Consider the following 10,536-nt stretch of genomic DNA (forward strand, 5'->3'; position numbering starts at 1 on the left):
ATTCTTTAGTTTCTTTTTTTTGCGGGGGGCGGGGGGGTTGTTTTTTGATTGTATTAAGTGAAGCTGCAGGGAAGAGGTGGTGTTGGAGTAAGGAGAGATGAAAATTTTATGTTCATAGCCTTTTTAAAAAATTAGTTATATCCTTTAAAGATAGATATGCAACTAGAATTCATTGGATTTGATTTAATTAGTCCAAGAGGAGGAGGGGAAGAAACTTATTCTTTGTATTGGAAACTCTCAGACATTGCTGTGCTCACATGATGATTTTTCTTTGCAAGGATCACAGCCTCTCTGTTTTATTTCCAAGAGCAGTGGGCTTTTGTGGAATGACATGAATAGAGATCATGACCAAGAAGCCTGTTCTGAGCTAACCACCTCATTTGTGGGCGTTTGCACTCCACGAAGCTCAGGGGAGTCTTGTGTTGGCCCAACAGAGCACAGCTGTTTCCTTTCATTCCAGCAATCAAATGATGGCCTTGACTGTTGGATACTATCACATAGACTCCTCCTGTTTTGCTTTTGAGCAGAAAACATCCTGTTTCATTGTGCATGTTTAAAGGAATAATTTAAATATGCCTCGTAGAAATGATATTCATACTTTTACTTACCCGGAGAATATTAAGAGGTGGTGACACATTTTTTTCATATACACAGGATGTACATTAAGAAGTTAATACTCCCTGTGTTCTCTTAGACAACTGTGATAACTATATGTATATGGTAAATACTTATTTTTTCATGATTCTCCCTTGTTCATATAATTTTCTTACTCTTCTTTCTTTTTGAAAACTCTAATGGTGGTTATAAATTATCTGTTTTGGGAGGAGATGGGAGAATATTATCTATAATAATAAAAGTGTAATATGCTAATTAGACCAGCTGTCCTTCTGGACGTCCTTCCGGACGACCTTCCGGACAAAAGCCGGGGCTGCAAGGGAAGCCTGGGTCCCGAGTGCCGGAGGGAACCCCAGGTCCTGGGTGCCAGAAGGAAGCCAGAACCGGCAGCCAGGGGAAGGAAGGCCTACTCTTGCACAAATTTTGTGCATCAGCCTCTAGTTATTCATATGCTAGCTGAATTTTAAAATTCACAAAGTGGAGGAAATATTACTTTTTCTTAAGAGTGTCTTGTAGCAAATCCTAATTTGATCAGGTAGTCTAGAGCAGTGGCTTTCAAAATTTTTTTTGACCTTGATCATCAGTAAGATATTTTAATGACCTGGAAAACACACACACACACACACACACACACACACACACACACAGGATTATAGGGGTAAACAGAAATTTATCTTAGCCTCAAATTTCTTCCTAAATCTGCCATTCAGCTTTGGCCAAATGGTGCAATGCCTGCTTTAGTGTCCTTTTAGGCACACCTAGACTTGCATTAGAACAAGGATTGAGATTGCATTGGTAACTCTCCTGTCTAACCAGTGTAGTGGCCCCAGTAATGCAAACAAGACATGCCATTTGGATGTATTATTATCTTTTTTTTTTTTTTATCCTCACCTGAGGATATTTTTCCCATTGATCCTTTAGAGAGAGTAGAAGAGAGGAAGAGAGAGAGAGAAACATCAAAGTAAGAGAAACACATTGATTAATTGCCTCCTGAATGCTCCCTGGCCTGGGCCGTGGATCCACCTGCAACCAAAGTACCATGTGCCCTTGACCAGAAATTGAACCTGAGACCCTTTGGCCTGTGGGCAGACGCTCTAACCACTGAGCACCCAGCCAGGGCTAGATTTATTATCTTCATATTCACTGTGAAAAACAGGTTAAATACTCTAAATGTGATTTATCCCAAATGTTCCTTTTTGTGCTTTATATATGAAAATTCCCTCAGTCAATTGAAAGTTTAAATTTACATTTATTATTAGAAAGTAAAATATTGCTATAAATAATGATGATTGTGGAGGCTGTGAATTTTATATGTCCAAAATTATTATATAAATAGTATGGATTATAGGTATAGATTGGGAATTAATGTTACCAGAGTGCAATTGCTAATAATTTTGGGGAAACCAATGTGTCATTTGTGGGGTTGCCTTCAGTAAAATTGCATCATTATGATTAAGCAAATCTTCCAGCACAGAGATAAACAGGAGGCCAAGTCTTGACTTCAGTCGTTTTCTATTAGGGAGGAAGGAAAGCTTACTAACTTGGTGGTAACATGACCACAGGCAACAGCTAAGCTGGAGGGCTAGCACCAAACTAGCTTGCTTTTCCACAGACCTCATTTTATTTATTTATTTAACACCTTTTAAAAAATGGAATATATATATATAATTGATTTTAGAGAGAAGAAGGGAAAGAGATATATAGAGGACATCGATTGGCTGCCACCTGCATGCTCCCTAATGGGGATTGAGCCAAAATGTAGGCATGTGCCCTGACCTGGAATCGAATTGGCAATCTCTTGATGCATGGGTCAGTGCTCAACCACTGAACCACACGGGCTGGGCTCCACAGACCTAATTTTATACCAGTCTCATCTAGCTGCAGTTGATAGTGCCAAGGAATTATTGTTTTTGCCCTTTTATATAAAATTTTAAAAATGGGTCTATCAGAATTTTTAATGCTAAGATTGTAATCATAATTATTTTTTGAATAAAATTTCAGATTTATTCTTGTTTCTCAATAGTTCATTCCGTAAAGGCAACATTTGGCTTTGGCACATACTGATTTCAATATTTGGCCATTTGGCATGATGCCAAACAAAATGTGTTTATTTCTAAAATAAACATCCATCTATCCCAATGAAACAAAAATTTCACAGAACTCTTATTACTTCTGTTGTGTACAGTGTGCTCTGGTCTTTTCAGTTCTACTTAATATTTTTTAAAGCTACTAAGTTAGCTTCACAATTATATATATATGTATATGTATATATATATGTATATGTATATATATATAATGTACAGGTTATGATTTGAAGTTTAAAAATGTTGAGACTTAATGTATTCTGCGGGTAGTGACACTGTCCTGGGAGGGTCATCTCTGTATGAAGTATTTAGTCCTACAGAAGATGCAATGAAGGTTTTCTAGATATGTTTCTTTCCCAGAAATGCAATTTAAGAGCTCAAAGGCATGTTAACATAAAATATGAATTACTAAATACTTTTCTGTAATTGTTGTACCAGTTTACACACCCACCCGTAGTGTTTGAGAATTCCAGTTATTCAGGATTCTTAACACTTAACATTGTCCATATTTTCAGTTTTAACCATCATAGGTGGGTATGTAGTAGTTACCATAGCCATTCTAAATGAAGTTTTAGAAGGCTCATGCTTCCCAGATTTGTAGAACATCAGTGGAAGAGCCAAGCTGTTCTAGATCACTAAGTTCTGATATTGAAAAGTCATTCCTCTTGCTGTTTATTATATGTCTGTTCGTCATAGTAAGCAGTCCCATTTTAATTCTGTCTTAGAGGCTTAGAAGCTTCTCCACTCCTTCACCAACAGAGAATAACGTAGAGTAGAAATTTTATGTTTGAGTTTATAAGCCCCAAGTTCTAAGTGCTATTTCAGGGTCTTAGAGATACAGCAATACATACTTTGCAAACCTCAGAAACAGAAAGTTCTCTTACCCTTTCTCTGTACAAGGCCCTGTGCAGATCCCCTTCTATCTACCTGCCTCAACCACGGTGGACAAGGATTCGTTTACTGAAGTTCGGAGCAGAAGAAAATAGTGTTTGGCTCATGACTGGTGAACTCAGCCCTTCTCTATGGGGACAGGGCGGGGTTGCAAAGAAATGGAAAGGGTGTGCCTGGGAAGGTGAGAAGCCAGCAGAGTGAAAAACCAACAGGGGCCCGCAGCTGTGGGTGTTTACTTATCTTGCTAACCTCAGGAAACCAGCCCTGCTGAAATCCTTAATACCATTCGCATGCTACTTCATGTGAGATCCACGTAAAACATCAGACAAAAGATCGGGTTTCTTTCCAATCTCATTCAGGGTGAATTCCAGGGTGATTTCAGGTAATCCATGCAGTCTTCCCAGCTCTACTTTCTCTCTTTGTTATGTGTAACCAGACTTCCATGAGAAAATGATGAAGATGGAAGTTGCCCGAATAAGGCATCGAAGTTAGCCTCCCTGCATATATAAGAACACAACTATTTCGCATTTGTGAATCTGCTTTCTTTAAATAAAATTGGAATTGATCAGTACCAATTTTGGTGATTAGCATGTTTATTATTATTTTTTAGATGTCTGCAAGGGTAACACTATAGGAAGACATAATACCCTGATTTCTTCCCTTCAATACTTTGTTTAAACCTGTATAGAACATTAGTCACAGTTGAATTAAATATGATGTAAAAATGATCACTGTATTAAGTATTCTTAATTATTATTCTCTTGAGAGACTCATCCAAGGTTAGTAAACTGTAATCATGAAACTTTGTTTTTTATGCAATTCTTTCATATCCTCTGGCTATTTCTTTTGCATTCTTCCATTTCTACTTGACTCAGGTCTGAGAATAGAATAAATTAAGGCCCAGAACTTTTAAAGTAAGTAGGTTAAAAGGGATCCACAAGAGGCTAACATCCCAACATCCTATATAATAAAAGCCTAATATGCTAAGTGTCCAGTCAGCTGTTCAACCTATCAAAGTGTAATATGCTAATGATATGCTAAGGCTGCTCAACCGCTCACTATGATGTGCACTGACCACCAGGGGGCACTCCTACAGGGGGAGCTCTGCTGAGCCAGAAGCCCTGAGCTGGGCGAGTGCAATGGTGGTGGGAGCCGTTCCCGCCTCTGCAGCAGTCGGACATCCCCTGAGGGCTCCCTGACTGTGAGGGGGCGCACTGAGGGACTCCCCCTGAGTGCACAAATTTCATGCACCAGGCCTCTAGTTAATCAATAAATAGGATCGTATTATATGTGGTAGTATTTCTACAGCATTACACAGAATGCTCCCTTGTATAACAGCCTAAAGCAGTGATTTCCAAGAATTTTTAAAGCATGCAATACATGACTGTTTAGTCAGGCACACTGACGTCTTTTCCCTTAGATTATCAAATAAAAAAATGACAACAGCCATTGCAACGATAGCTGTCTGGTGTGAATGAATCAAAATTATACCTTTTATTTATTTATTTATTTATTTTTGTCAGATTGGCTAAAAATATATTTTTTGGTGTGCCACAAGATTTTAGTAATTTGTTTATGTGTGCCATAAGATAAAAAATGTTGAAAATCTCTGGCCTAAAGATAGTTGCCTGATGTTCAGTGTAAATCAAAATGAAAATAAATCCCCCACTTCCTTTTAGTTGTGAACAGTTCAAGACAATCACAAAAGATACAATTACAAAAATCAATGGATTAGTCACAACCTGAAATGTTTTTTCAGGTTCTTTATATTGAATTTTTTCTATGCTATTAAATTGCCATGGACCCTTGTTTTCAAAATTAGCCAAAGTACAACCCTTTGCTGTCATTCCCTCAAAGAAACCAGAAAGTTCTGTTTTTATTAATTTGACTGCTTCCCTGTGTAACTTCTCTTTGGAAAGTTCGAAGTAATCAAGATAACCAGTCTTCCCTCTCAGAGAGACAGTCAGGTCAGCAGAAAATATTTCTCCTGGCAACTCCTTCTTCCCTTTGGCAGGCTTGTGGGTGTGGTTAAAAAAGCAAACTCCAAACAAAAAAATTTTTCACCTTTTCTTCTGCCTATAACCCTCCCCTTAGTAGAGCAGGAAAGAAGTGGCACTAGAATTCAGATTGCAAAAAAATATTTCATTGAGCACACTAAGTAGCAGGGATCCGAACTTAAAATATGTAGATTAAAAGGGATCCACAAGAGGCTAACATCCCAACATTAATTGATAAATAGTATCATTAGGGCATTTAGAAGAAAGAATGATGCCCCCTTAACCCCCAGGAAAGTATCTTTACAGCTTTATTTGATTGTAAAAGTAATACATGCTATGTGTAATGAATATAAACAATACATGTAAAGTAGAATGTGAAGGTTCCTCATACTTGGTTCTCTCTGTTAAGGGGTGTGTGTGTGTGTGTTGTCAACATAAACAGGATGGTACTTGGCATAATGTCACTGAATGTTTTGTAGGCTCTTTTTTATGTCCAGGTCTGCAGATCCTTCTTTCTTAATGACTCTATTGTGTGAATGAGTCAGGATTGATTTGCATAGACCCCTCTGAATGGACATTCCGTCATTTCCCATCTTCTGATGTTCTAAACCTGTATGGTTCAATATGCTAGCCACCAGCCATGTGTGGCAATTTAACTTAATTAGAATTAAATGATGTTTAAAAGTAAGTTCCTCAGTCACTCTCATCACATTTCACATCGTCAGTAGCTCTGTGTGACTAGCACAGAAGTAGGACTTTCTCATCATTGTGTAGTTATGTAGGGCAGTGCTGTTCCAAATGACTGGTTTTCAGACTTCTTTTGAGCACGTTTCCATTCCTTTATTCATCCATTCTTTAGTCATTCTATGTTCTAGGCACTGTGCTAGGTATTTGGATATCTCATTCATAAAACAAAAACAGCTGTCCTCATAATGCTTCCATTCTAGCAGCGAAAAGATTGACTACTCTCTTCCAATAAATAGAAATGTACTTATAACTTGCACATGTATCCTATTGTGCTGTCACGTTATAAGACATGTGAAAAAGAAGGTAAAAATGTGCATAATTTCTGAAGTAGTCTTCCTGTGTCCCGCCTTGGAGGCCACCATTTTGCATGATGCTCCTGTGATAGATGTCGTCTCCAACGGTGCTCCCAGTGCTCACACCGAACTGTTATCACTTTTTAAATAGGTAGTTCTTCTATTTTGATATCCCTTCTAAATTTATTTATCTCATAAAAGACCTGTTTTTGTTTGCTATCTTTAGTTTTTTTTCTTACCCTGTGTGGATGTGTTCTCTTACTTACATATTCATTTAGCAAGCATTCATTAAGTTCATACTGTGTGTATGTCAGGTAGGTGCCAAGAAATTGAAAAAGTCAGAGTTCCTCTGCCTTTAAATAAGACAGGCCAGCAGATCAGTTCTTCTCAGACACGGGATAATGGAGATGCAGCAAAGGGACATGTAAAGAGAGAGAGAGATCTTGGCAGAATGGAGGGCAGCTTTCATGAGCATGACCTCCTCTTTGCTTAGCTATTGTACGCTGTTTTGGGACTTAATGGACGCACAGATTTCTCCAACACCTATATTTTTCTCAATGGTAGTTTCTTTTTTGGGGGAAAATAAAATTCTACACCATGGGCTTAAGACTATTAAACCATTGTCTATTGTCCTGTTAAATATCTTTTTATGTTAAATGCTCACCTTTCCAGTATTAAACTTAGATCTTAGTGTTGGAAGGGCTCTGTATAGGACAGAAGGTAAGTACAGATAATTATGTAGCTCCTGTTGTTTGAAAGGAGAAAGCAAAATCACCTCAGAGGTGTGTGCTTATTCATGCTTTCATTTAACAAATGTCTTAAAAAAATGCCTCATATGCAGACAAAGCACTTAATTCCAAAATGATTTTTTCCCATGGACTTTGAATTAGGGAATTCTGAAGAATATAATGAATAGTTTAGAAATGAAAGAATTGATCATGTTGTTTTTCCGCCTCTCTTTTAGGGCAAGTTAAAGTGTTCAGAGCTCTTTATACGTTTGAACCCAGAACTGTAAGTATTCAGTTTGTAACTTTAAAATTGGCATAAAAACCTAAGGTGGTTGCATTTAGATACTTCGTCTGGCCTAAATGGGCTGCCTGTTGTTGGTTAGCCATAAATCATTCACAAGAATGGATGCTCGGTCACTCCCCTTGCAGCCCAGAGGTATGAAAGCCAAGCCCCTCTGTTGATCTGCATGTCCTTCTGTCTCAAGGTCATATAGTCCATCTTGAGCTGCTTCTCTCCATGAGGTGCAACCACTCGCTTTAAAATCACCAAGTGACCTGCATGGCAAGCATGTGACCCTGTCTTAGTCATCCTTCCGCTGACTCTCTTGTTAACTGATTTTCCCTTTGACCTGCTACCTCAAACTACCTATAATGGCACCTTCTGCGAACTGCCCACAGCAAATTTTTTGTCTCTGATGTATGTATTTCTCATTGTTATAGCTTCTGGCAAACATCCATAAATCCATCTCTCCACCCATGGGTTAGTGAGCACCTATTATGTGCCAGAAACTGGTGCAGACCTTGGGGCTAGTGTAGTGACAAAAGAAAGGACTGTCTCAGGGAACTCACATCCCAGTGGGGAGAGACAGACAGTAAGCAGACAAATGAATATAACTGTCAGGGCCTGGTAAGTGCTATGAAGGAAAATAAGGAGGGGAAGGGGCAAACAGTTAAGGGAGGAGGAGTGTTACTTTCAATAGGGTGTTTAAGGATGGCCTTTCTATAGAGGTGACATTAAATTTTTTTTTTAAATTTATTGATTTGAGAGAGAAAGAGAAACATTGATTTGTTTTTCCACTTATTTACACAATCATTGGTTGATTCTTGTATGTATCCTGACAGGGGATTGAACCCATAACCTTGGAGTATTGGGATGATGCTCTAAACAACTGAGCTACCTGGCCAGGGCCTAGGGTGACATTTGAGTAGAAACCTGAAGGAAGTGAAGGAGCAGAAGGAATAGCTGGTGCAAAAAAGAATGCTTGGTGGGTTCTAGAAACAGCAGGGAGGACAATGGGGCTAGGAAAGTTGTGAACAAGGGAGAGGGAGGTATGACAAGTTCAGGGATACTGGGTCCTGTAGGGTCTTGTGGGTTGTGTTTGGATTTTGCCCTGAGTAGGTGGGAAGCAATTGAAGGATTTGAGATCAAGGGTGATTAGATAGCTACATTTTAGAAGAATCATGCTGAGAAGTGGACAACCATCTAGGAGAGTAAGAATGGAAGCAGGGAGTCCAGACAGTTAGGATGCAGAGGAGAAAGAAATGAAGAAGGAAACCTATTCTCATTGACCTCTCTCTCTGAGGTTGCATGACCCCTGGGGTAGATAGGAGTGGGGGGAGGGAGGCAGTCATCCTAACTCTATAAAGCAACCTGCATTTACTCATTTGAGACCTGAGGTGACATCACTGTTTCTCCTCTCTCCCTCTAGTATCTGCTCATCATCCCCTTTGTCCTTTCTCACTGACATTTAACAAATATGTTTGGTTGGTTGATATATTAGTTACTTTAATTCACCTTCGGTTCTATTCCAGATGGAGTGTCTCCACTACTCTTTATCTTTGTTATTATTGAATGCACAGGAGAGAATAGGCATTGCTTATTAGGTTTTTTAATATTCTGTAGTTCAAATGTTATTGTATTCTTTAATATCCCTGGTCCCAAGGATTCTAGGCTGCAGAGCAATGTTGCTAATTCATCCTTATGTACTGGGTGTTCAGTAATGACTACCCCACACTCTGCTGCCCCACTCTGCCCCTTTCCACCTGCCCTCAGTCCAGATGTTAAAGGTAGCCTCTAGCTCCCATGGACCTTCCTGACTGGTTAAGTGCCTGTTCAATATTTTGAGTATCACCCAAGAACTAGCTTAGTTTTGCATTCTTTTTCTGAATGAGAATTCCTGTTGACAATGCTGGAAGCTTAGTTTGGGCTTTCTCTCCCATGACCAATACCCATCTTCTCTGGTGCGTACATTCTAAATTGACCTGGTCTCCTTAGAGCAGCAGTTCTCAACCTGTGGGTCACGACCCCTTTGGGGGTCGAACGACCCTTTCACAGGGGTCGCCTAAGACCATCAGAAAACACATATATAATTACATATTGTTTTTGTGATTAATCACTATGCTTTAATTATGTTCAATTTGTAACAATGAAATTGGGGGTCACCACAATACGAGGAACTGTATTAAAGGGTCGTGGCATTAGGAAGGTTGAGAACCACTGCCTCAGAGTTACTGGGACCAGGCAAGATGGAAGAGCTGATCTGGACTCTATGCGACCATTGCTGACCTGTGCAGCACCCCAGAGAGCTCTGGGCCCTGTTTTTAGCTACTGTTCAACCCTGAGGAGATAGGTACAGCAATGCCCAACTCCACTCTTGGTGATCCACTGAACAGGTAGAACACTGGACAGCATGTGGCTCCCGGTTCTTCCTACTAACCCATTTCCCCCCTATCTTGCTCGAAAGCAAGGTAGTTCTGGCACCACCCAGTCCTGTTTGGTTCCTATTTCTTACCAAACCTCCAGTGCAATAATGTGTCATACAGAGAACTGGCTGGACTTGACAGACCAGTGTAAAACCATGCTGATAGAGAAAGAACAGCATTTCCTGTGTGCTGGGGTATAATATGGAGTTCCAAAGAGAAACCGGCAGTACCCTGCACTATCACATAATGTTTGCTGGGCTTTGCTAGGTTTATAGCATTAAATGAACAAGAAAGAGCCCTGGAATGGGATTCCAAAAGCTGAAGTAGGAGCCCAGCCCTGCCACTCACACTGTGTGACTTGTGGCAAGTTCTTCAACCTCTCTAAGCTTGGTTGTGAAATGGAGATATGCTCATGACCAGCCTTGCTCTAGAGGTTGTTGTGAGAATAAAATTAGGTTAAGTATGCTTTGCAAGTACA

The 10,536-nt window shown here is 39.6% G+C and overlaps 1 protein-coding gene across 1 annotated transcript in view; it reads left to right on the forward strand.

Moving 5' to 3' along the window:
- OSTF1 (osteoclast stimulating factor 1) overlaps window positions 1-10,536 on the forward strand; it is a 52,919-nt gene that overhangs the window by 18,577 nt on the left and 23,806 nt on the right. Inside the window, exon 2 of the mRNA XM_006086816.3 lies at window positions 7,592-7,638. Coding sequence (XP_006086878.1) covers window positions 7,592-7,638 — 47 coding nt within the window. The remainder of the gene's footprint in view (window positions 1-7,591; window positions 7,639-10,536) is intronic.

This window comes from Myotis lucifugus, unplaced genomic scaffold (assembly GCF_000147115.1).
Source record: "Myotis lucifugus unplaced genomic scaffold, Myoluc2.0 scaffold_31, whole genome shotgun sequence".
NCBI classification, from domain to species: Eukaryota; Metazoa; Chordata; class Mammalia; order Chiroptera; family Vespertilionidae; genus Myotis; species Myotis lucifugus.